The following is a 26,217-nucleotide window of genomic DNA, read 5'->3' as shown; positions in this document are numbered from 1 at the left end:
ACACAGAGACAAACTACAGCATTTCATCCATTTACACACAGCTTCATCAACACTAACTCCACACACTCAGCTTACCAGTGACTGTCAGGTTAACCATGTTACTGATGGGACCCTCTCTGGACTCACACCAGTAAACTCCACTTTCTAATGAGTAGATGTGACTGATGTTACAGGAAGAACCAGCTGGTGTTCCCCATTCCTCACACTCAGCTCTGTTGTCTGTTGCTGTGTTTCTCCTCAGAGTCCATCCAGCAGAGCTGTCGTCCTCCTCACAGCTCAGAGACACAAAATCTCTTTCAAAGAACTGAGAGCTGCTGGGACTCACAGTCAGACGAGCTGTGAGGGTTAAAGTGAAAAACGATTAGATTTTATTTTTTTCTTCAGTTTTATATGTGAGCTCCATTGTGGAACATGAACCCAATCAGGTCATATCAGTGAGCATTTCTCAGGTTTAAACTGTGACAGAAGAAGGTTACTGACCTTGGTTTGTTGTGCAGCTCAGCAATGAGATCAGAACTAAAGAGAAATGAAACTCAGGTTGATTTGAGGTGAACATAAAGAACAACTCCACACAAACAGCTGACAAACACAGATAATACACTCTTCTGGGTCTAGGGGTCTCAAAAAAACTAAACGTAGAATCTATCTTGACTAATTCAAACAGAATGAACACTGGAACCAATTCCAATAACACATGTCCTGGCACTTTGTCTCTAAATTTGGGCCAATTGTTTAGAAAGATTTGTGTCACATTCAGACCTAAAATCAGCAGTTAACCAAACATCACAACTGACTCGAACCACTGCACCACTGTGACGTGTGTACTGTTAGATGATTTAAAAAATAAGTTCTCACCACTTTTTCAGCAAATGTGCTGTTGTGCCACTTTAGAATATAATTTACAGATCTTTATATATTGTTTTTGTTAATAATTGAATAGAACAAAAAGTTTTGTTGGTGAATTTGATTTGATTGTTAAACACTCAAAGCAGTTCACACAGGTCGGACTAATTATGTTGACTCTAAGATTATATTTTAAAAAACAACACTTAAAGTTATTGTTTTGATAGTGTGCATTGAATGTTCTAAGTATATATAAAACACTACTTTTACACAGTAAAGTCATGTGTCCACTGTGCAGCTGTGTTGATATAATGAGTGAATGATTTGATCTTTTCACTGCCTGCTGTGTTTCCTCGACTCCTGAGCAAAGATAAAGAGTCAGTTCAGACCTGCAGTTGGTCCTCGTGGTGTTTGAACTTGAATTCAGCCTGATTTGTTTTTCATGTCTTCTCCTCCATCATCAGTTATCAGGAGAGCAGACAGTCAAAGTACAAGAATTCAAACAAACACAGAGATTCTACTTACAGAGCAGACACAGCACAGATGTTTCCTTCATCGTCCTTCTCACTCATTTGAGCTTTTTTTCACTTCTGTCACTGACACCAAGTAAAGCCCGCCCTCTTCCTCTGAGTCTGTGTTTTTTCTGTTGGTACAAAGGCGGTGGTGGGTAACTCGCTTTTTTACTTGTGTACAGATGCCTATGCTAAATTATATTAAAATATAAACTCAATGTCAGTGTCAAAGATTCCCTCAGTCTGGTGTTGATGAGCTGTGATTTCGTTAATGAACAAATTCAAATAACCGTTAAGTGGTTCATTCAATTTTATAATGTGTTAGTGGTTAAAGCTTTCTTTTGGGTGTCATGTTTTTAGTATTTTTGGTTGTGAAGCACTTTTTAATATTTCCCTTTAAAGGGACTGTATAAATAAAATCTTGCTTACCTCACTGATGAGTATGATGTGAAACACAGGAATCGAACGAGGGACGCTGCTGTTATGGAGCTGAACTGGAACCATTCAGACACTGAGGCCCTCTGAACACATTTTAATTACAGCTGTGCAGAGACACACTGATGACTGACTGGAACACTATGATTCACAGATTGTTGAAATGCTACCCTTCAATGTTGCCACTTGAGCGAGATATTTGACTTTAAATCTTGACATGGATACAAGCAGATCATCAGTGAGAGTCACTTAATATTAAAATTAGTACCATCCATTCGCTTCCGCTTATCCTTTCCAGGGTCGCGGGGGGCGCTGGAGCCTATCCCAGCTGTCATAGGGCGAGAGGCAGGGTACACCCTGGACAGGTCGCCAGTCTGTCGCAGAGCCAACACACAGGGACAGACAACCATTCACACCCACATTCATTCGCACATTCACACCTAGTGACAATTTGGATTATCCAATTAACCTATCCCCACAAGCTGCATGTCTTTGGACGGTGGGAGGAAGCCGGAGTACCCGGAGGGAACCCACGCAAACACGGGGAGAACATGCAAACTCCACACAGAAAGACCCCGGCCTGATGTTGGAATTGAACTCAGGACCTTCTTGCTGTGCGGCAACAGTGCTAACCACCGTGCCACCGTGTTAAATTAGTACCATCAGCGTTAATCTTATTAAAAGGACGTTAATATCATAACCGTATTAAAGCAGTAAATCTCAGTTAGCTAGCTATCACGGATCGCCCTGCGCGTGGGGCTTGTTGTATTACCTCTTTATTTCCCTTTAACTTATCTCATAATTGTAAGGTAAATAGATTTGTGGGTTAAATAGCAGAGTTGAGTATGTGGGTTGAAACCATCACAAAATTGTCAAATTTTCTCTGGCACAATGTATTGTTACAATCAAAATATAACTGATCAAACACAAATTTCCTTATTCTTTGTGACTTTTTAGGAGTTTATATGTCTATAGTGGTCCTGAAACAGGCTGTGGGCAGTCTTTGTTTAAGGGCTTCCTCATCAGGTTGTAATAAATATTTTTTGGAAATATTTTAATAACTCACACATCCTTGCATTGATATGTTGGCAACACCGAGATTTATACCTCCAGATGAGTCCAGGTGACCTTATAACCCAGGCTTCTGTTTAAACATCCTCACTGTTCTTAAATGTTGGACATCATGACATTTTCATGGCTCAGTGCTTTAAAATAAGAGAACCTGTTGTTCGGTCCCATGATCATCTGACTCATCATTTGACTCTTTGTACACAAATGTTTAGCCTGATGGCATCTCTGTTCAGTTTGCCCTTTGCTTTGAACTTTACACATATAAAAATCACACAGTCTCATCCTTTACAGATGGCTTTAGCTGGATTCTCAATTTCAATCATCTTTTGCATAAGACCTGTTTCCACAGAGTTTCAGTTCTTTTGTAATTTGGCGTATCGCAGTGTCAAAGAGATTTAGATCCCTAATTGCATTTTATGTATACTGGTATATCATAGTACGCCAAAGCTGGAAGAGAAGAAAATTTGTAACTTTTGGAAGGATATTTAAATTCATGACTGCACTTTCAGACTAAAGATATGAACATTAATACCTATGTTTTATCGTCTTTCAAAGAGTAATATTTCTACATTATCGAAGCAAGAAGAAACAATATAGAGCAACATCATTACATGAGTTTGTGATGCAGTTTTTGCAACATTAAGTCTACAAAGTTCTGGGTTCTAACTTCCTTCAGCTGCTATTATGGGATTGTGTGTTCTCCCACAGTTTAAAAAGATATGCTGTGTGGAAATTAACTGAAAATCTTCCACAGTTTTTACATGAAAAGCTGACATCAATAACACTGTATTATTCATATTAATGTTTTCAACTGGTGGATGTTACAGTTTTTCTCAGTTGCTTTGGTGCATTTCTCACAACAGAATTGATCTCTGCACCACTACTAAGGCTCTTCTCAAAACAATTAGTGCAAACTGCAAAACATGGTGGATAACTTGCAAAAGTGAGTCACTTCATCAAAAAGAAAAGTCAGTTGTTCAAAATAAGTAGTCAATGCTTCAAAAGCAAGTCCCTTAATCAAAACAGATAATACATTCATCAAAAGCAAGTACTTATATCAATCAAAGTGTCAGGGCTGTCACAATTACAAGTCATTACACCAGCACCTTTGGTCACAAAATCAAATGGTTTGAACATGTTCTCATTGTGACGGATTTCTTTGTAGGTGCTTCCCAATGACATGTCAAGTCTGGACAGCATGCATGGCATGTTGAAAACCATAAATTGTAAAGGAAAATCAAGACACTCCATATGCACTCTTGATAATATTTAATTGAAACTGTTCACAGCATTGTGCAAACTGGGGAAATACAGTAAATCAAACATTTTACAGCAAACATAAACTCACTTAGACAGTAAACCTCACTCCAGTGGTTATGAAACAAAAAAACAAAACTGAAAAACAGACCCTGCTGCATATCAATCATTGATATCTAGACGCTCCCATCTGTCTGCCCACATATTTGCATCAACATCACAGCGAATGTCAGCTCTATCGATGCATCGGGGAAAGTATCTTCTGGAGTGTCAACTCCACTCTCTGCAGGACTCTGCTGTGATGTCATCACAAGCTGCATCCATAGCTGCTAGCAGGGTCATTTGGGTATGTGGATGCCTGTCATATACCTTCCACCTCCAGGAAGAGAAAAACTCCTCAATTGGATTTAGGAATGGAGTGTAAGGAGGAAGAAACTCCATAAGTATCCTGTCGTGTGCTGCAAACCACTGCCCGACTACAGCAGAGTGATGGAAGCTAACATTATCCCAAACCACTACATACATTGTCCGATTGTCACCAGGATCATCCCTTTCATTTTGTGGGATTAGGTCCCTATAAAGAGCGTCCAGAAAAGCCAAACGGTGTTGTGTATTGTATGCACCAATACGAGGAATATGGGTGTGAACGCCATTTTCTGAGATTGCTGCACACATTGTAATATTTCCTCCTCGTTGGCCTGGGACATCAATGGTGGCTATTTCTCCAATGTGATTTCGTTCACGCCTTTTGCAAGATTGAATCCCGCTTCGTCAAGATATACAAACGTGTGCAGGGGTTTCATGGAAACTCCTTAAAAATAGGGTTTTCAAAATGGGTGTACAAAGTGTTTGACAAGATGTTCAACAATTTTGAGTGCACTGACACAAGCAATGAAATGAAGACTATTAGTTGTAAGGACAATGACTATTCAGCCGGTACAAGTATAAATAATTGTGACATTCATGATAAAAGAAAGGAGATAGTGATGAATAGCAAGTCAAAAGTGACCATTCTTTAGATATTTGTACTTACTCAACTGCTTCATGTCCAAAGGCATTTGCCTTTGGACGCAATGAACATGAAACCGCCACAAGGTTGTGCCAAAACTACTACATGTTGTGGAGGTTGAACTAACTGTTGTGCAAAGTTTAATTCTGTTGTGAGAAATGCACCAAAGCAACTGAGAAAAACTGTAAGAGGTTATATTGCTGGCATTTACAAAGCAGCTGCCCTGCTGTAATGCTCAGTGTTGCCAGTAGGTAGAAGCAGACTTCAACTCTGAGTCATGTCCCTTTGTAAATTCACTGAGAAGTTTGAAAGGAGGAGCTCTGTGCTGTGATCCAGAACGAAGTCCAGCCTGGGTCATATAGGTTTGAAGGTTTTCATACAATAAAACACTTCTTTGTCTTCATGGTGAAGTCCTGAGTGTGGTACTACATATATTTCCATGGAAGATATATGTAAATGCTACCAAATACATTTCTGTATATCCAATCCTTAATCCAAATAAATAGAGTAAAGGGAAAATTTAACTACTTTTGGAAGTTTGTTTTACAGCTACTGAATTCAGTTCCTGCTGTTTTATGTATGTGGCTACAGTTTAACTCATTTTGGGATTCATTTATTTTTCACAATAAACACAAGTGTGTATCAGCCAGAACCAAACCAGCCAAACTTTCAATTTGACTTTCTTTATTAAACCCAAAGAACTACTCAAGGAAAATATCCGACACAATGTAGAGCACTATGTCTGGATAACACCAAACGCAGGATGTCATCACAAATACATCATACTGTACTGTCCACAGTGGTGGAGGGGCGATGATTTTTGGCTTGTTTTGCAGTGACGGGAACGGGTCACCTGAAAGTAATTGAGGCTATCACAAACTTCTCTGTATATTAATATACTCTAGACTAGAGTCATAAATGAGCATCAGCGTCTAGACCTCAACCTGAATGATGCTGTGGTGGGCATAAATTAATGGGTGCAAACCTCACTACATAAACTGATAGATAGATAGATAGATAGATAGATAGATAGATAGATAGATAGATAGATAGATAGATAGATAGATAGATAGATAGATAGATAGATAGATAGATAGATAGATAGATAGATAGATAGATAGATAGATAGATAGATAGATAGATAGATAGATAGATAGATGAGCTCTGTTAGACACACTGAATGACTACAATGTCTTTCTTGCTGCTGTTACAACCAAATTTCCCTTTGTGGGACAATCAAAGGATTATTCTATTCTATTCCATTGTATTCTATTCTACTCTGTTCTATTCTATTCTACAAAAGCATAAAGAATAAAAATATTTTTTTAACGTGTGGTGGGGCCCAGTTAGAGACCAGCAGCTGGACGTCAGTGGCTGGACTGGTTGACAACTTCAGTGAAGAGTAGACAACGTCTGGCTCTGGTTTAAAGTCTGAACACAAACATATACAGTTAAAAAAAACAAAAAAAACCCAACAGGAAACATGATTACAAGCTTTGTAGTTCAATCAAGACCTTGATGCCTCTCTTATTTACATTTGCATTTGAAGTGTGAACTGGGTCAGAGCTCTGAGCTTCAATCGTGTGTTGTTCTTTTTTTTCTTTAGCTTAGCTAAGCATTATTGCTGGAAACAGGGTGAGCAGCTAGCTTGTCCCTGTCCAACGTTAAAGTTAAAGAGAAGTCGTACCTGGCCCTTCTTGTTCTGATAGTTTTTTGTCCATAACTGTCATTTTTAGTTTTCACTGCTGAGTAGACTGCATCTGAATCCGTCTCTGCAGAAGTAAACAATCAGAATTATGTGAAATTACAACAGGTATAACAACTGCACAACTTTTATACTATAGCAGAGCTGTGGGAAACTTTCTACCCTAATGTTGCATCATGAAGAGAATAAGCGACAACTTTAAAAAAAACCACAGCAGCATTTCATACTTTTTTTTTTTTTAATCTTAATGCCACTGCTATGAAAAAAAAAAGATTGGCCACATGAAGCTGAGGGGTGTTTCTGTGAAAAAGAAAAGCGGACGACCACAAAGCTGCTACTGCTTTCAGTACAGACTGACTTGCTTCACCTCAGCACAAAGCAAACACTTTCTCACAGTATAACCATTATTATTGTCCAAACTAGGACAAACTGCAGTGAGAAGCAGCTTCAGACTATAGTTAACTGGAATCATCAACATGATTAATGCATGTGCTCAACGTGTCAGGATGGTACAGAAACTACTAAATTATCAACGTTATAGACGTCAGATTCGTTATAGAGACTGGGAAATGCTTTTAAATTAATTTTAAAATGAACGGTCCTGTGTTGAAACACCTGCAGCTGAAGGGTTTTCTTTCTATCAGAAACAGGATGCTGGACGACTGCAGAGCTGTTAGCTTCAGTTAACCACAGACCACAAACACACAGTCCAGCTCACAGTGAACAACACTCACAGTGTGACACTTAAGGCAATTAGACCTGACTAAGCTGACCTATTTTCAGACAAAGGAAACAAGTTCATAACTACACTTAGCAAGTTTTGTTTGCTTGTTTTACTCTTACAACAGTCCACATTTTTACACTTCTGAACTACCCTCATATGTCCCATCATCAAAGTCAGCAACAGTGCTAATCTTATTCTACCTTCATATTCAACTGTGTGCCTGACACATTTGAAGAGGAAAAAATCAGAGATGTTATTCATCGTCCAAACTATGATCAAAACACACATTCTCAAACATTTCCAGTTCCTTAACTATCTTCGCTCCAACTTTCCATAAATTTGTTCACATTATAAAGCTACATGAAAGTCCTTCTAAAAGGAAATCTACCCATTCAGTGGCCTTCCTGGTAATGCCTCCTAACAGATATTTGGGCAGTTTTATTAAAATCTATGACCAAATAGATAGGAAATGCCATTTAAGCCACAAGGTCACCAGCATGTGAGAAACTGTGTGTGTAAAATCACAAGTCGAATCTGATGAAACCTGCTTAAAAACTTCCTATATTGGAAGACGAGCCCACTACCTCGGATTTCTCTGATTGGCGCTTGTTGATTTTTTGATATGTTGATTATACTGCACATGATGTCAGTAAGGATGTCATCTTCTCCAGTTTTTTCTTGATCTGCTGAAATGATGCAAAATGATCAATAATATAAATTAAAATATGTAAACAGAGATTGCATTTAAGAAAGTTGTTACTGTGATCATCATGAATGCGAACTTTATTCTACCAAACAAACTCAGACATGGAAAATCAGAAAGTCTCACCTTCAGGTTTCCTGTGAACACATCGTCTCACCAGCAGAACCAATAACACCAGTAGAACCACAACACACACTGATCCAACAGATGGCAACACAAAGAGAACAGGAGGAGAGAGTGATCGAGGAGGTGTGGATGTAGGTGGAGGTGTGGTGGTGTTTCTCTCTAAAATAAAGCAAACACAGTCATGAAGTTGTCGTCACATTGTGAATGTTGAAAGCTGCAGAAACACAGACAGGTGAGTGTGTCACCTGTGACAGTGATCCAGCTGGATGGAGACTCTCCATGACCGCTGATGTCACACTTGTAGAGGCCTTCATCAGACCTGGAAACATGCTGGATGGTCATGTGACCTGTAGGCTGCTTCCTGATGAGGGAGCCATCTTTATAGAAAGCAGCTGGGAGGTTGGAGGGAGTGGTCTTTGTTTTACAGAGCAGAGTGACGTCGTCTCCCTCCATCACAGGGAGGACAGGACTCTGCAGGATCACTGATCCACCTCAACACAGAGACAAACTACAGCATTTCATCCATTTACACACAGCTTCATCAACACTAACTCCACACACTCAGCTTACCAGTGACTGTGATAGAGATCATCTTGTTATTTGCTTTATTTTTGGATTCACACCAGTAAAGTCCACTGTCAGATGTTGAAATGGAGCTGATGTTACAGGAAGAACCAGCTGGTGTTCCCCATTCCGTTCCACAAAGAGTGATCATAGTTGTTGTTGTGCTTCTTTTCACAGTCCATCCAGCAGAGCTGTCCTCCTCCTCACAGCTCAGAGACACAAAATCTCCTTTAAAAAACTGAGAGCTGCCGGGACTCACAGTCAGATGAGCTGTGAGGGTTAAAATAACAAAACAAACAAACAAACAAAAAAACTGATATATTTTTGTTAGAACTGCAAAGATGATCCCAGTCAGGTCATATCAGTGAGCATTTCTCAGGTTTAAACTGTGACAGAAGAAGGTTACTGACCTTGGTTTGTTGTGCAGCTCAGCACTGAGATCAGAACTAAAGAGAAATGACACTCAGGTTGATTTGAGGTGAACATAAAGAACAACTCCACACAAACAGCTGACACACACACAAACTCTTATCTCCGATATATGTGCTCATTTTCAGCTAAAGCTAAAAAAATCCAAAACAAAACAAAAAGGAAAAACAGCAGATCAATTTGGACTTCATGCACTTCTACTCTAATATGTATCTCAAAAAACAGCTTGTAGTACAATCTACAGGGTGGGCCATTTATATGGATACACCGTAACATGGGAATGGTTGGTGATATTAAAGTCCTGTTTGTGGCACATTAGTATATGTGAGGGGACAAACTCCTCAAGATGGGTGGTGACTATGGTGGCCATTCAGAAGTCGGCCATCTTGGATACAACTTTTGTTTTTTCAATAGGAAGAGGGCCATGTGACACATCAAACTTATTGGTAATGTCACGTCACATTCTGGGTGGTAACCTGCATGTGCGGCCATATTGGAGGCACTCGGAGGTAAACACTGCAATGGATCAATGTCCGAAACCACAGAAAAGCTCCTCAAAATGCGTTATAGATGCAAAGGTATACAGGGAAGGACTTGGTCCACAGGTAAGGGCACGATATTTGGAAAAGTTAGGTTTTATTGGTGTGCAGATCCAAATGAGTTGGCTCCTTCATCTTGGATCAATGACGAGCCGGGGAGTCTTCCGTCTATTGCGTATCTTGATATCAACTACCTGGTTTTCTCGCCCAGAAGACAGCAGACCTTAAATCTTATAAAAGTTTGGAGGCCTATAACCAGATGGTGTGTGGATGGGTGAGGGAGATGCAGTATCAAGTCATCAGCGACAGATGTGTTGTGAATGCCAAAGTAAGTAACGCAATAACATCTTTAATCAGTCAAACCTTAACTGTATGATATCATCCCTTACCAAAAAGTAGCATACTTCGAGTATATTTTATTAAGTATGCTTAAGTATAGGAAAGAAATGAGTGGAACAAATTCAGATGTTGTCCAGATTTTTGCCTGGTTTAGCTTCGCTAATCACAACCGCCTCTTTTCCTCTGATAACTTTCGGCATTATTCTCCATGATTTGTAATAACTTTTGGCTGTCTATAAAACTGCACATATTTTTCACGGTCTAACCGATTGGTACAGCCAAAAACATGGCAATAATTCACCATTTCCTTTCGTTCGACGTTTGGAATCTGTTTGAGTGCACGCGCTTTGTTTACCTCCAGTAGCTCCAATATGGCGACTTCCAGTTTGATGACACACCATGAAAACGCACTATCCGGTTGTTCAGTCTGACGTCACTAGCCGTGTCTGGGTCTAAACTCCGCTGCAGGTCCATATATCAAACGATCACTATGGCATTACTGAGAGTTGAAAAACTGTCTAAAGTCTTTCATCTTTAATAAAATGATCAGTGTTCTGCTCTACCAGGTGTAACAATTGAGTTTAACATCCAGGCATCCATGAAAACGGAATTTATGACATTTAACGGAGTTAGAAGTTAGCAGGGAGTTAGCTCGCTAGCTTCTATCTAAATACAATATAGCATGTCCTGACTGCGGGGTTTTGGAAACAAATTAAAACATACAGCTCTGCTATCACTTCCAGCATGAATGAAGACAGAAAACTAAACAGCAGTGACGTTTGTAGGGTTACTGAAGTTGGGCTAGCTGGTATATAATGATGTGCTACGTGACCGCTAGCGACACAGCTATGTTAGCATAATATAAACAAGCTAACTTTTTTTCCACTCGATAAAAGTTAACGTGAGTGTTCTCGGTGGTCAGAAACAAATGTAATCGCATGGCAGGATGCTGTAAAAGGACCAAACTTCAGCCAGGAGAACAACTGAGATAATCCATCCACAATACGAGGTTAGTCATTCATATACTGCTGCATGGGCTGGGCTGTAGTTACATCCTAAGGTTTTAAAAACTGAGCTTAAATAAATGATTAGCGGTAATAAAAGCCGAGGGAGGTCAGCAGTGATCACTGACTGTTTTAGGAGCTTTTTGAGATCAAATAGAAGAAAATACATAACATTAAACATGTTAACAACACAAAAGCCATATTAAACGCAGACTACTTTAGACCCGGAAGTAGGATTCGTTGCGTCATCACTGAACAACCGGATAGCTGTTGACCGCTATTAAAGGTAAAGGCTAAGTTTTCACCCACTAGAGGGTGCTAACGTACCTCGTCATGTTTAGGCAGCGATGCAATAATTTACAAGTTCCACTGTTAAATGTTATGTAAGTTCAAGATAATTAATTTGTGATTAATGAATAAGGCAAAGGTGTGTTAAAGGTAACACACTGATTTACTAATGGTCTTACGGGGTGTTCACATACACAGCTGTTTAATAAAAGTATTGTGAACCATCAGTTTGAGAGACCATCTTTTCAACCGGGGATGCTACACACGTATCTAAACAGCATCTCCTAAAAATGATCATTGAAATAATAAACATTTCACTAAACTTTTAGTATATGCAAAACATCCATTACTTTTAAATAACCCTGTAAAGTCATGTGTCCACTGTGCAGCTGTGTTGATATAATGAGTGAATGATTTGAGCTTTTCACTGCCTGCTGTGTTTCCTCAACTCCTGAGCAAAGATAAAGAGTCAGTTCAGACCTGCAGTTGGTCCTCGTGGTGTTTTGAACTTGAATTCAGCCTGATTTGTTTTTCATGTCTTCTCCTCCATCATCAGTTATCAGGAGAGCAGACAGTCAAAGTACAAGAATTCAAACAAACACAGAGATTCTACTTACAGAGCAGACACAGCACAGATGTTTCCTTCATCGTCCTTCTCACTCATTTGAGCTTTTTTTCATTTCTGTCACTGACACCAAGTAAACCCCGCCCTCTTCCTCTGAGCACCTGCTTTTCTACTGGTTCAAATACAGTGGATAATTAAATTCTTATAAAAATGCAAGATATAAACTATAAACATGTATCTTTTAATGCAATGAGCTTGCTGAGACATCTGGCAATTCACACAGATGGAAAGAAAACTCAAGTCAAATGTCCTCTGCTCTCAGTGATCTGTAGTTTGGTTGATGAACAAATCCATGTCCATGTAGTGGACGTCCCCCTCAGTGAGAGAGGCAGATATGATGTGAAACACAGGAATCAAACCAGGGACGCTGCTGTTATGGAGCTGAACTGGAACCATTCAGACACTGAGGCCCTCTGAACACATTTTAATTACAGCTGTGCAGAGACACACTGATGACTGACTGGAACACTATGATTCACATTTTACATTAACACCATCCTCACACATGGTTCATATATGGCCACTAGAGGGAGATGTTGGACTTTAAACACTAACATGGATACAAGCAGATCATTATTGTTTCCATACTCAAAAATACATTTTAACAGCGACGGTCCACAATACCAGATGAGTTTTTACAAGTGACATGATAACCTCCAGAGAAGCTGAATGATTTAATGTGATAATTATGTTACCATAATTACCACATTAAATTATCATTTAATGTGGTAATGGTTTAATTTGTAAACATGACTAAATTGGCATGTTTTTGATTATTTCTCATTTCTAATATTTTTAAGTGGCAAGGTTGTACCTGTCAGTGATGTTTGTTTTCTCAAGACTGATTAAAATTCAGATTATTCTATTTCAGTTTTTCTTTAGTTATGATTTTATTTTATTTTTTTAATTCTAAGCACCAAACACTGTAAACAAATTAGAGTAAAAAAATAAGAACATTAAAAAGCATAAAATAATACAAAACAACATTTAAGATATAGACTGAATTACAATGAGCACAAGTATCACCATCATCTTTTTTAATAAAGTCTTTAAAGCAACCACAGCTGGCGCAAAGTGCCGTGGATCGGAACTAAATAATAAAAATAACATTTGATTTAATTGAAAGCAAATAAAAGAAAAATAAAATAATTAATTAAATAACACATTTAAATACAAGAGACACTAAGTCTCACTGTGGTCAAAAGCTAAAGGCGTGTTTTAATAGTGGACAGAGATGGGACCTCTCTAAATTCAGGAGCCACGATAGAGAAGGCCCTGCCCCCTCTGAGCTTCCTCCCGGATCTCGGTACTCCAACTAAGCAAGTAAGAGACCAACATGGTGTGTAGGGATGAAGAAGCTCAGAGAGGTAAGGTGGGGTAAGATTGGGAAAACATTTAAAAACAAACATACACATTTTAAAAGAAACAGGCACATATCAACACAGCAACACATGTTCAGTCATTAAAATACAATTTGTATTCACAGTTAAGACTTTAAAACACTGTAAAAAGAAACCCAATAAACAGATAAAAATGCATATTGGGTTGGGCGGTGAATCAGGAACTTCAGCTATAATTTCATTAACATTAACAATAAAATGCATATTAGAAGTAAATATATTGACAAATCCAGACATGTGCAAATACATGTAAGCAGTGCTTAAAAAATGTAATGAATAAAAGCTGCCTAGCTTTTCTTTAAAATGAGAAAACTCTAATAAATATTTAGTAACAATTGCAAGAGACTCAGTTCACAGTTAAGAAGCTCTGAGACATTTTAAATATGCTGCTGTTCAACAGGAAGGACGTGTGAATCCTATTTGTGGGGTTTTCTTCTGTAGATCAGAAAACTGACCACAATAAAGACAGTGGAACCAAGTAGACAAAGTATCAGTGGGACAAATCTGCCTCCTCCTGTCTGACCTGCAGGTGAGAAACAGGTGTGAGGTGTCAGCTGTCAGGTAGGTGATGAGTGAAGAACAGAACAGAATCCATTTCCTCTTCAAACTGCTGTCAGACATTATCTACTGCACTCTGATCACATCACTCAGACCAGCTGCTTTCTACAAAGTCTCATCAACAACATCTTTAGAAACAAACATCAACAACCAGGAAGCAGCTTCACCTCTGATCACACACACACTCAACTCTACTCACTCACCTGGAGGAACAACATGAAGGTTGATGTTGTTGATGGATTCCCACGAGCGTGTTTCTCTCATGATGATACGACACTTGTATGTTCCAGTGTCGTTAATCATCACATCCTTCACAATCAAAGACACATTTCCATCCTTCATCTGTCTGTCCTGCAGATCCACCCGGTTCTTAAAAGATGGATGCTGCTCATCTGGATCAAACTGCTCGTCTCGGTACGTTAGGACATATTCTTCTCCCAGGTCAGCTCTGCTCCACTCTAAAACAATGATGCGGATGTCCTTGTTTGGAGCTCGACATGGCAGAATGACGTTCTGTCCAGACTTAGATGTTATGTTTTTCTGGTCTGAAAGAGGAAACAACACAAAGCAAAGAGGATGAAGTAAGTGTTCACCTCTACATCAGCCAATCACTGTGAGGATCAGGGACCACTGAGATGTATATGTTTTGATTGGCGTATAAATGGAATATAAAATTTTCCATTCTAGTTTCCCTACTCTATCTCTCCTCTCTTCTACATCATTCTGGAAGAGCTTGAATCCACCTCTGGTGCACCTGGTCTTGCTTCCTTTCCATTTGGTTTGCTGCAGATATATATATCTACTTTCTCTCCATCATATGAACCACCTCTCTCCCGTTACACAGTCCCTACATTAAAGTCCCTGCTCTCACCACCAAACTCCTGCTTTTCCTTCTACCTGCCATCTGGGGGCCTTTGTCTTTTAAAGAGCAAGAGAGAGTGAGAGAGCAGAAACTGAACAAATGGGCAAATGGCAAAGTTAGATGGAAAGAGAAAAAACTGTAAGGGTTTACAAATATACGAAGATAAGATAACCCTTTAATAGTCCCACACATGGGAAATTTGTTAAATAAAAAATGCAAGATAATTTAAAGATATATTTCATGGATGTTTTGTGTGCTTTCCAGTAACACCTTAAAATGCACGGGGACATTCTAAATTGAACACATTGACTGATCTGAATGGTAACAGGATTCAAAGCACTCCAAACATGGCTTGAACAGAACGGCTGCCAATGAAATCTATATCTCCAGCCCTGGAGCAGATGTACCCTGTGTTGAGTCTGCACAATAAGAGGAGGGCTTGCATGAAAACTTTACCTTAAGCTGCCCTCCTATCAGTTTGCTTCTCGTCCAGGTGTATGGAGAGGCAGTGTGATTTTTGACTGCTTGATGATATAGTGGACTATACTGTCTCCAAGTACTTTCAAGTCATTTGTAAATGTCACAACTTCATTTTATCATGTGCCATTTGTTGTGCGCTCGTCTTATTTATATTTCTTGTACAGTAGTCGGTTAAATATCGTTGTAGATGTACAATGGGAATTAAAGTCTATTCTGTTCTATTCTCTGCAGTTAAGTGACTGAATCAATGCTGTGCATGTTTTCCCTCTTATCTGTTTCACTACAAATAATTGTTCAAAATACTTTGGAAAATTCTGAAAAACATGACTGACTGTTAACCTGTAGGTTTAATAACTAAAGGGTTCACCTTAACCTGGAAGAGAAATCTGTGAATTGGTTAATTTAATTTTAATTGTAGGCTCTGCACTTAAAGATTGATCCTAGAATCAATGATAAGTTAGTTAGATGTCAGTACATAAAAGAAAAGAATACAAAGTGGTTTAAATCAAAGGTGTAGTGAAAGGCAAGTGGTGACGCACTCTCCAAGCAACTAATATGCTGTTATACTGATATTAGATTAATCAGAGTTAGAGACAGACGTTTTCAGGGAACACTTTGTCATTTTTTAAATTTCTTACTTATTAATACTTACAGATACAGATACATTTAACAGGTCAAGTCTCACCTGCACGGACCAAAACAAGGAGGCAGAGCCACAGCTGGGTCCAGCTGAGCAGTACAGATGTTCCAGCGGACATTTCAGATGTAATTCTGAGGCGGTGCTACAGACAACTATTCTGTCTCACTACATGTAAGTTTTCACATAGAGCTGAAAGAGACTGAAAGTCCGTCTAGATGCGTCTCCCTCCCTCAGGATTTGACCCCTCATCTGACTTCTGTCACCACCCGGGACAAGCTGCTGACGTCCCTGCTGATCACGTGATTTTAGGCTAGGGTTGAGAAGAGTCTGGGGACACCCCGGATGGTTGATCATCCGACTAAATTGGCACAAAGAATGTATTTCTTTGTGTGGAGGGGCATCCATAGCATTCCAACAGAAAGGCCATTTCCGCTGTCACATTCCCAACATTTTCCAAGTATGAGTACTCTCCGCTTGTTGTATTGATCGGGATTATGTACTTGTTCCGAGGCTGAAAACAAACGTAAAGGTCACCGCCTACTTACTAGTTGGAGGGATGGGAGACTGCAGAATACAAGCAGCAGAAAGTGATGGGAGATTTCCAGTCCACAAAGAGTTTGTGCACTAATATACACACATGCTACGGTATATAATGTCATCCACAATGTCTTAGGCAAAGACACCATTTTTGTAGGTTTCCCTTTGTTGATCTCCGGAGAGTATTGCAAGTCAATCGATAAATATGTGATTAAGATGAAGTCTTTCAACTTTCATTTCGGGTTTTGCATTATATCTGAATTTTGGTAGCATTTTATAATATGGCACGCAGGCTTAGGGTATAATTACCCCTAGAATTAAATGGACTTTAATTTACTGATATTTAATGAATAATATCGCACACTGCTTTGTGTATTTTTCCACAGAACCTAATGGAGGCTTACAGCTGTATAACTATTTCTATTCCATGCGTTGTCTTTTATCTTCTGATTTAAGCACGCTTAAAAACTCTGTTTTAAAGTATCTATATAACGTTATTATATCATGTAACTTTACTTTTATATTTTATTCATTCATTCATTCATTCATGAGTGGAACTGCTCTCAGAGCACTTCACTCTGCAGCACTGACAGTTGTGGTCATCTTATTTTCATCGATCTGTCAGTCACTGCTGGATGAAGTACTCAAACCACCAGTAACATGTCCCAGTCAAAACATCTACATATAAGCTCCTGTTGTCTAAACCACTCTGAATCATCAGTACAAAGCTCATCCACTCTTAGTACAAACCACCCTGTTTACCACCATTCCAATCAAAAGAGAAAAGAGGAGCAAACAGAGGTAATAACTGAGTGATTATGACTGAGTTTGACGCTCACAGATCTGCACAGAGACTTTAAGGAACAAGTCCCTTTCCTCTGCAGATTTCACTCAAGTTCATCTGCAGAGTCCTGAATGCCTCATTTCTACACGAAGACTTTAGTGATTTCTGCTGTTGCACTGAAACAAAGAGTCTCAGTGTGCTGATGACAGTATCTCTATACAGAGTAGAGCTTCTGTTCCATTTCCAGACCTAGTGGTTATGAAATCACAGTCGACTAAAATAAGAACCAGCAATTTGGCGGCTTCAGTTAGCCTTCTGCAGAGCTAACCGAAGCCTCTCTCTCTCTCTCTCTGTCTACATATATATATATATATGCATACATACACATGTATATATACACATACACATGTATATATACACATACACATGTATATATACACATACACATGTATATATACACATACACATGTATATATACACATACACATGTATATATAAAAACACCCAGCACGCCCCTGCGGGCGGTTTATCCTTCAAGCTCGGGTCCTCTACCAGAGGCCTGGGAGCTTGAGGGTCCTGCGCAGTATCTTAGCTGTTCCCAGGACTGCGCTCTTCTGGACAGAGATCTCCGATGTTGTTCCCGGGATCTGCTGGAGCCACTCGCCTAGCTTGGGAGTCACCGCACCTAGTGCTCCGATTACCACGGGGACCACCGTTACCTTCATCCTCCACATCCTCTCGAGCTCTTCTCTGAGCCCTTGGTATTTCTCCAGCTTCTCGTGTTCCTTCTTCCTGATATTGCTGTCATTCGGAACCGCTACATCGATCACTACGGCCGTCTTCTTCTGTTTGTCTACCACCACTATGTCCGGTTGGTTAGCCACCACCATTTTGTCCGTCTGTATCTGGAAGTCCCACGGGATCTTAGCTCGGTCATTCTCCACCACCCTTGGGGGCATCTCCCATTTTGACCTCGGGACTTCCAGGTTATACTCGGCACAGATGTTCCTGTACACTATGCCGGCCACTTGGTTATGGCGTTCCATGTATGCCTTGCCTGCTAGCATCTTGCGCCCTGCTGTTATGTGCTGGATTGTCTCTGGGGCATCTTTACACAGCCTGCACCTGGGGTCTTGCCTGGTGTGATAGACCCCAGCCTCTATGGATCTTGTACTCAGAGCTTGTTCTTGTGCTGCCATGATTAGTGCCTCTGTGCTGTCTTTCAGTCCAGCTTTGTCCAGCCACTGGTAGGATTTCTGGATATCAGCCACCTCCTCTATCTGCCGGTGGTACATACCGTGCAGGGGCCTGTCCTTCCATGATGGTTCCTCGTCTCCCTCCTCTTTCTTGGGTTTCTGCTGCCTGAGGTATTCACTGAGCACTCGGTCAGGGGCGTGCTGGGTGTTTTTTTTTTTTTAATATATATATATATATATATATATATGTTTTTCCCTATGTTATTACTGTCCATATGTACATAGCGATGCAGAACTGTACCCCCCCAGCATGTTTACACTGAGTAGGAGATGCTCTGTATCTCATTGTACAACTGTATAGTGACAAGAAAGGCATTCTATTCTATTCTAAAACCCTGCACTCACTTCTTAATTACCTGGAAGCACCTTAAAGACGACCGGTGTTCCAGATCAACTGGCGTTTAGATCAACTGGCGTTGGTCGAACAGATGTGTGGCAGTCTTGCGTTTCAGTAGCTCCTACCGACAAACCAGCAAAAAAACGCCAAATGTGTCATCTGTGACACTTGTGAGGTTATCTCAAACACACTCCGTCAGTCTTGATGCTGTTGAACAACAAAATGTTTAAAAATGTGGCGAGTTTACCTGGTGATATCCTCATGCGCGACGCGATCGCGAAAACAGCAAACAAGTAACACCACGCCGTTGTTGTTCACAGGACAGCAAGAGTAAACGATCGGGAGACCCTTGTCGTCGTTATCGTTCCACTCGCACGGTTTATTTCACCGAATTCAGCGTTTTTGCTCCACAACTAAAGCGAGCAGTTTGCTCTGTGCACTAACATGGAGTCGAGTCAACCAGCGCCACCTCTGGCCAAGTGCCACAGCCTACAGCCAGATCAACTGGTGACACACATCTGCAGCACGTTTGAATTCGTGTCATGCACATTTGTACCTTTCAATTGTGTGTTTGTGCGTCATGCAAATAAACCTTTGAAATGAATGAAATGATATCATGTATTTATTATCAGCCTACATTTGTACAAAATGCCAAATGACATACACATAGTCATACGAATCACCATCCTGATATCAACACTTTTGCCCATAAGAAAAATGTCGTGAACAAATATATGACACACCAATATTTCACCAGTGTTGTAACTCACATGTCGCCAGCATAGTCTGCCTGTGTCTCCCCTCTGCAAACGAACATTTCAGAGTTGGATGTGATATACAGTCTGCATAAGTGTGGTCAATCTCATAACGATCCGTAAGGGGATGGCAGCTACGCTGAATGTACAGCAGTCACACAGTGATCAGCAATAAACAGTCCCCAAAACTTGCATATAATCCCCAATGTGGAGCCCATCTACTGACTACCACATAGCAGCTGGACCAGTCCCCAATGCAGGTCAGTCCACTGCTGCCACCTGTGGCCAAGTACCATAGCCTACCACTAGATTAACTTGTGACACACATCTGCACCTGCTGCTATGATCACATTGAGTAAAGGCTGAGTGGCTGCACTCACACGTGGTGCATCTAAATCTACCCACAAATATGTTGAAACATGCAATGCCAGCAATGTGGATTGTCAACACTACAAACAATCAGTAAGCAAAGACTACACGGGTCAATTCCTTCTGTCCATCATCCAGCCAGATATACGTATGACACACATCTGCAGCTGGTCCCATCACCACGTTTGAATATGTTACCTGCACAACACATTTGTAATTGTCAATGTTGTCTTTGCTGTCCCATAAACCATGCAACCACATGAAACACAATTGTGTATCCATTTAAATCCCATCATATACATGAAGTTGTAGACATCACAACTCCTTCTGTTTATGTTATTACCCAACAACAATATGCACTCCACACATAGATCACATAGAAATATGTCATCAGTGTGCTCACAACACACCTTGTCAGAATAGGCTGCCTATGTCTCTACTGTGATTCTGTATATTTCAATTGTGCAACTGGAGTCACATGAGGCAATCGTGTGGTGTTTGCCAGGAACACTGGTAGCCAATATAGGTGATTAAGCAGCACAGCTGGAAAGAATTGGTAGTCATATGCAGTCTATATAAGCCCAGTGAGTACAACCAACATCTGTGGGTTTCGTGAGGTGGTAGCAGTCAGTGAATTTACAGCAGTTAGATAGTGATTAGAAGGCAACTATAGCCAGTGTGGTTGGGAAGAGCTTGTGAGAGAGTGGACTCATGAAAGTGAGTGACTGAGGTGTGCTAGTTGGTTTGTGTGGTGTGTCTGTTAGTCTGTGTGTTTGTGGTACAGTGGAGTAGGTAGATAGGTGGACAGGTGTAGGTGAGGGAAATGGATCCCAGAATTGTGAGGGAGCTTCTGGAGTTCAAGCTCCACGATCGCTATCCTGAAGGATCAACCAGCAGGGAAAGATATACAATCAAAAGAAGAGCTGAGACCTTCAGGATAAATGGTGAGTACAATGGATAATGTCATGTAAACCATCAGAGTGTAGTATTGTGCGTTAATGTGAACATTCCCTCTTGTCTGTTTGTTCTTGTCTCGCCCCACATGCCCAATGGAGATGGAGACCTGTACTATGTATGCAGGCAGAAGAAGAACAGAACGGAGAACCTGGCAAAAGTGGTCTGCACTGCCAAAGAGGCAAATGACATTTTTGAGGAATTTCATTCCAGCCACTTTGGTGGACACTGTGGATGGGAGAAGACCCACTGTGCCATCATGGCACGCTATTACTGGCCTGGCATGGAGGGTGACATTAAAAAATGGGTGAGCACATTCTGTATGAATGAGCCTCAAACGCATTGTGGAAACCCAAGAACCCCCCCCCCCTTTGTTTTTTTTTTTACATTTGTTTGTTTCTCTGTTGTTCGTATGTCTTGTGTTCGTACCCTGTTGCTCCTAACTAACCCATATAACCTACAGCTCCAAGGCACTTTGCTGATCATTAACATGTAATGTTACTTAATTTGGCAATAGGTTGCTCAGTGCCCACAATGCCAGTGTAAGCGGGCCAATATTAAGGAAAGGAAAGGATACATTCCAATCGAGGTACAGTAACACAGACAGCATATTTGTTACTGTCCAAATACATCAAATGTGACATGTTCTTCTTTACCCCCCTCACAGGTCACAGAGCCCTTTGAGCTCGTTGGAATGGATCTTGTGGGTAAACTGACCTTAACGGATGGTGGTAATCAGTACATTTGTGTGATGGTTGACTATTTCACCAAATGGGCAGAGGCCTACCCACTGAAAAACAAAACTGCAGATGAGGTCACCAGTTGTATTCTGGATTTTTTCTACAAATTTGGTGCACCTAAAAGACTGCTAACAGACCAGGGCTCAGAGTTCTGCAACAAGGTGGGGTATTAGTAGCTCAAGCACATATGTAATGTCAGCTTGGATGACCAATGTGATCACCTTTTCAAGGTCAACTATGGCCTGTGTAAAACCCTGGGCATCCGAAGAAGCCTCTGCTCACCATACCATCCCCAAACCAATGGCTTGGTGGAGAGATTAAATGGCACAATCCAGAGGTACAATACTGTCATTTATATATTGTGCTGTAACTATGTCACAACGATGGCTATTTAGTATATTGTATTCATGCATTGACATTTCAGATCCCTCAATAAACTGGTGAGTGACGAGCCCAAGAACTGGGACAAATTCCTGCAGTCAACCATGTTTGGACTGAGGACAAAAAAGCAGCTGACAACAAAATACAGCCCATATTACCTCATGTTCGGCAGAGAGGCAAGGTATCCATCGGAGATCCCAAAGGCATACAAGGTAAAATGGTGTAATGTACAAGAGAGAAGATGTCTCAATCCTAATCCAGTTACTCAGTCATTGTATTTTGGCAGGTTACAGAAGGCATGGTCACTAAACTCATTTCGAATGAAGACGTGTGTGAGGGCCTAAAATCCCAGGAGGTGGTTTACGCTGACGTAACCAAAAATGTCAAAACCACCCAAGACAAGATCCACAGGGGGAAGGCAGAAAGGGGAGAGGAGGATGGCTTCCAGGTGGGACACATGGTTTTGCGCAAAAATGTGAGGCAGGAACAGAGAAAAGGTGGCAAACTGGATGCTGATATGCTGGGACCCTTGAGGATTGTGAAGCTGGAAGGCAAAAGTGCTGACTTGGTGTCAGGGAAGGGCAAGCGGACTGTGAAGGTCAACGTTGACCAACTGACGCACTACTTCCAGCCTGAGGAGAGGGTCCCAGCAAAGCTAAAGAACCTGTCACCGCCACCCTGCCAGGGGCCATCAGCACCCCCACTGTCACCGCCACCCTGCCAGGGGCCATCAGCACCCCCACTGTCACCGCCACCCTGCCAGGGGCCAGCACTGGTGCAGTCTTGCTGTGACCCCGAAAATGGTGAGTAAGCAGACAATGTACAAATGATATGTCTGACAAGTTCCTGACAATGTTGTCTTCACAGTAATAACCAGAATCTGGGCTGGTGAAAGGGGAAAGGTGCTGTGGTCCAGAATTGGGCCTTACAAGCTATTTGCGGAGAACATTGCAGATTTGGCCCCTGGGAAAGAGTTGGAAAGTGAAGTATGTAGATGTTTTCCACATGAGTGGTCACCTCATTGGACGGGAATGACAATGTACCGTGTGTGCCCCTAGATCATAAATGCATATTTGACACTGGTGGGGCGCCAACACGCTGTATTGATTATGGACTCCTATTTCATGACATCAGTTTGGCAGGGGTCCATGAAAGGTTTCAGGAAGGTGAGTTGGCTTTGACATGTAACCATCCTCATTTACGACTATTCATGATGTAATGCCACGATCTTCACTTTGTAGCTGGATCTGCTGAATTATGACGTGGCAGCTGGGGCAGTCTGTGACAACAGACACTGGACACTCATTGTAAGACGCCACACAACCATCAGAATTTGACGTGAACCTACTAGGTTTAACATGATCTCCATTTGTTTTTCAAGATAATGTATCTGAAAGAAATGCGGGCTGTCTTTGTTGACCCATTTGGGGCAACACAAGCACAACTCGATAGGTGCAGGGATGTGACAAGGTACGCACAACAGGCTAATGTTAACCACAGCAGTCATATTTCTAACTTGTACATGTGGATCACATAAGGCTGCTGCACTGGATGACATTCAGTACCTGTTCCTTTTCTTGTTTTTTGTACCCATCTGTTTTTTCTTTTTTTTAACATTTGAAAGAGCTCTGGTTAGACGGAAATGTCCAGCCATCGGCAAATGGACATGCTCAACTGTTGCCCATCCAAAACAGCAGGACCTAACATCCTGTGGCGTCTTTGTATGCAAGGTTAGTACAATGCTCATGGTGTATTGTACCTAAATGGACAGATTCTGATGAGTAGACAATGTTCAGCTTGCAGAACAAATACTGTCGGGGACCAATATATCTTTCCCTGTTGACGAGGAGGGGGTTGCCAGGCTCAGACTGGAGCTAGCGCTCTCTCTGCTCCAAAACTCAGGTATACCCGGGAAACGGCATTTGGACCTCCATTTGTGACAGTTATGTGTGTATCCACATTGTGACATATGTATTTATAGATGACATTTCCCAGCTATGTCGTGCCTGTGGTGAGGCAAGCTCAGGTGCAGAAACCGATGACTGGGTAAGATGACAGAATCAATACCTAAGATGGACGCACCTTGACTGGGTTACTTCAACATCACTGGGTGACATGTCACTTTGATGCACCAACAGTGGAATTCTAGTTCAGGTGACCTGCATGCCTCTGCACTTCAAAGACACTAGAGCACCTACAGGACGCATGGAAACAGCAAGTGATGCACAGATGAGACTGTTGCACAGAAATATGCAGTATCTGTACACTGTAACATGTTTAGTTGCTTTACTCAAGAGCCTGACTCCAGCTGAATGACACTGACAATCTACTTTTCCTTGCAGATTGAATGCACCTTCTGTGGGAAGTGGTACCACACAGTGTGTGTCGACTTCCCCTCTGCAGTAGGCGACTACAAATGTAGCGGGTGTTGAATGAACACAGAAGGAATTGACCCGTGTAGTCTTTGCTTACTGATTGTTTGTAGTGTTGACAATCCACATTGCTGGCATTGCATGTTTCAACATATTTGTGGGTAGATTTAGATGCACCACGTGTGAGTGCAGCCACTCAGCCTTTACTCAATGTGATCATAGCAGCAGGTGCAGATGTGTGTCACAAGTTAATCTAGTGGTAGGCTATGGTACTTGGCCACAGGTGGCAGCAGTGGACTGACCTGCATTGGGGACTGGTCCAGCTGCTATGTGGTAGTCAGTAGATGGGCTCCACATTGGGGATTATATGCAAGTTTTGGGGACTGTTTATTGCTGATCACTGTGTGACTGCTGTACATTCAGCGTAGCTGCCATCCCCTTACGGATCGTTATGAGATTGACCACACTTATGCAGACTGTATATCACATCCAACTCTGAAATGTTCGTTTGCAGAGGGGAGACACAGGCAGACTATGCTGGCGACATGTGAGTTACAACACTGGTGAAATATTGGTGTGTCATATATTTGTTCACGACATTTTTCTTATGGGCAAAAGTGTTGATATCAGGATGGTGATTCGTATGACTATGTGTATGTCATTTGGCATTTTGTACAAATGTAGGCTGATAATAAATACATGATATCATTTCATTCATTTCAAAGGTTTATTTGCATGACGCACAAACACACAATTGAAAGGTACAAATGTGCATGACACGAATTCAAACGTGCTGCAGATGTGTGTCACCAGTTGATCTGGCTGTAGGCTGTGGCACTTGGCCAGAGGTGGCGCTGGTTGACTCGACTCCATGTTAGTGCACAGAGCAAACTGCTCGCTTTAGTTGTGGAGCAAAAACGCTGAATTCGGTGAAATAAACCGTGCGAGTGGAACGATAACGACGACAAGGGTCTCCCGATCGTTTACTCTTGCTGTCCTGTGAACAACAACGGCGTGGTGTTACTTGTTTGCTGTTTTCGCGATCGCGTCGCGCATGAGGATATCACCAGGTAAACTCGCCACATTTTTAAACATTTTGTTGTTCAACAGCATCAAGACTGACGGAGTGTGTTTGAGATAACCTCACAAGTGTCACAGATGACACATTTGGCGTTTTTTTGCTGGTTTGTCGGTAGGAGCTACTGAAACGCAAGACTGCCACACATCTGTTCGACCAACGCCAGTTGATCTAAACGCCAGTTGATCTGGAACACCGGTCGTCTTTAAGGTGCTTCCAGGTAATTAAGAAGTGAGTGCAGGGTTTTAGAATAGAATAGAATGCCTTTCTTGTCACTATACAGTTGTACAATGAGATACAGAGCATCTCCTACTCAGTGTAAACATGCTGGGGGGGTACAGTTCTGCATCGCTATGTACATATGGACAGTAATAACATAGGGAAAAACATATATATATATATATATATATATATATATATATATATATATATATATATATATATATATATATATATATATATATATATATATATATTAAAAAAAAAAAACCACCCAGCACGCCCCTGACCGAGTGCTCAGTGAATACCTCAGGCAGCAGAA

The 26,217-nt window shown here is 41.1% G+C and overlaps 4 protein-coding genes across 4 annotated transcripts in view; 1 reads left to right on the top strand and 3 right to left on the bottom strand.

The window, feature by feature from the left end:
• Nucleotides 1–26,217, top strand: part of LOC146635172 (neural cell adhesion molecule L1-like) — a 640,298-nt gene that overhangs the window by 433,270 nt on the left and 180,811 nt on the right. The window lies entirely within an intron of this gene.
• Nucleotides 1–26,217, bottom strand: part of LOC146635178 (Fc receptor-like protein 5) — a 122,143-nt gene that overhangs the window by 2,701 nt on the left and 93,225 nt on the right. Inside the window, exons 2-4 of the mRNA XM_085349826.1 lie at nucleotides 1,369–1,433; nucleotides 481–516; nucleotides 76–336 (exon numbers count right to left, since the gene is read on the bottom strand). Coding sequence (XP_085205952.1) covers nucleotides 76–336; nucleotides 481–516; nucleotides 1,369–1,399 — 328 coding nt within the window. The 5' untranslated portion in view covers nucleotides 1,400–1,433. The remainder of the gene's footprint in view (nucleotides 1–75; nucleotides 337–480; nucleotides 517–1,368; nucleotides 1,434–26,217) is intronic.
• LOC146635177 (high affinity immunoglobulin gamma Fc receptor I-like) overlaps nucleotides 6,552–26,217 on the bottom strand; it is a 112,891-nt gene continuing 93,225 nt past the window's right edge. Inside the window, exons 2-9 of the mRNA XM_085349825.1 lie at nucleotides 12,166–12,230; nucleotides 9,360–9,395; nucleotides 8,956–9,219; nucleotides 8,631–8,876; nucleotides 8,386–8,544; nucleotides 8,141–8,242; nucleotides 6,815–6,899; nucleotides 6,552–6,558 (exon numbers count right to left, since the gene is read on the bottom strand). Of these exons, the coding sequence (XP_085205951.1) occupies nucleotides 6,552–6,558; nucleotides 6,815–6,899; nucleotides 8,141–8,242; nucleotides 8,386–8,544; nucleotides 8,631–8,876; nucleotides 8,956–9,219; nucleotides 9,360–9,395; nucleotides 12,166–12,196 (930 nt within the window). The 5' untranslated portion in view covers nucleotides 12,197–12,230. The remainder of the gene's footprint in view (nucleotides 6,559–6,814; nucleotides 6,900–8,140; nucleotides 8,243–8,385; nucleotides 8,545–8,630; nucleotides 8,877–8,955; nucleotides 9,220–9,359; nucleotides 9,396–12,165; nucleotides 12,231–26,217) is intronic.
• Nucleotides 13,945–16,333, bottom strand: LOC146635184 (butyrophilin-like protein 2). The gene is made up of 3 exons (XM_085346517.1): nucleotides 16,159–16,333; nucleotides 14,335–14,676; nucleotides 13,945–14,096 (listed from the first exon to the last, which is right to left on the bottom strand). The coding sequence occupies exons 1-3, from the start codon at nucleotides 16,229–16,231 to the stop codon at nucleotides 13,990–13,992; spliced, it is 522 nt and encodes a 173-aa protein (XP_085202643.1). The 5' UTR covers nucleotides 16,232–16,333; the 3' UTR covers nucleotides 13,945–13,989.

This window comes from Diplotaxodon limnothrissa, linkage group LG3 (assembly GCF_057381915.1).
Source record: "Diplotaxodon limnothrissa isolate DT_005_m linkage group LG3, D_limnothrissa_male_GT1.1, whole genome shotgun sequence".
NCBI lineage: Eukaryota > Metazoa > Chordata > Actinopteri > Cichliformes > Cichlidae > Diplotaxodon > Diplotaxodon limnothrissa.
The sequence above is the reverse complement of the archived record's forward strand: the minus strand, read 5'-3'. Positions and strand labels throughout refer to the sequence as shown.

Excerpts from the sequence above, each read along its gene's own strand:
- LOC146635184 (XM_085346517.1), bottom strand. The coding sequence starts at position 16,231 with ATGTCCGCTGGAACATCTGTACTGCTCAGCTGGACCCAGCTGTGGCTC. Across the intron at positions 14,677-16,158 it reads CCTTGTTTTGGTCCGTGCAG|ACCAGAAAAACATAACATCT; the intron begins GTGAGACTTGAC and ends TTCCTCTTTCAG. Across the intron at positions 14,097-14,334 it reads CCTTCATGTTGTTCCTCCAG|GTCAGACAGGAGGAGGCAGA; the intron begins GTGAGTGAGTAG and ends TCTCACCTGCAG.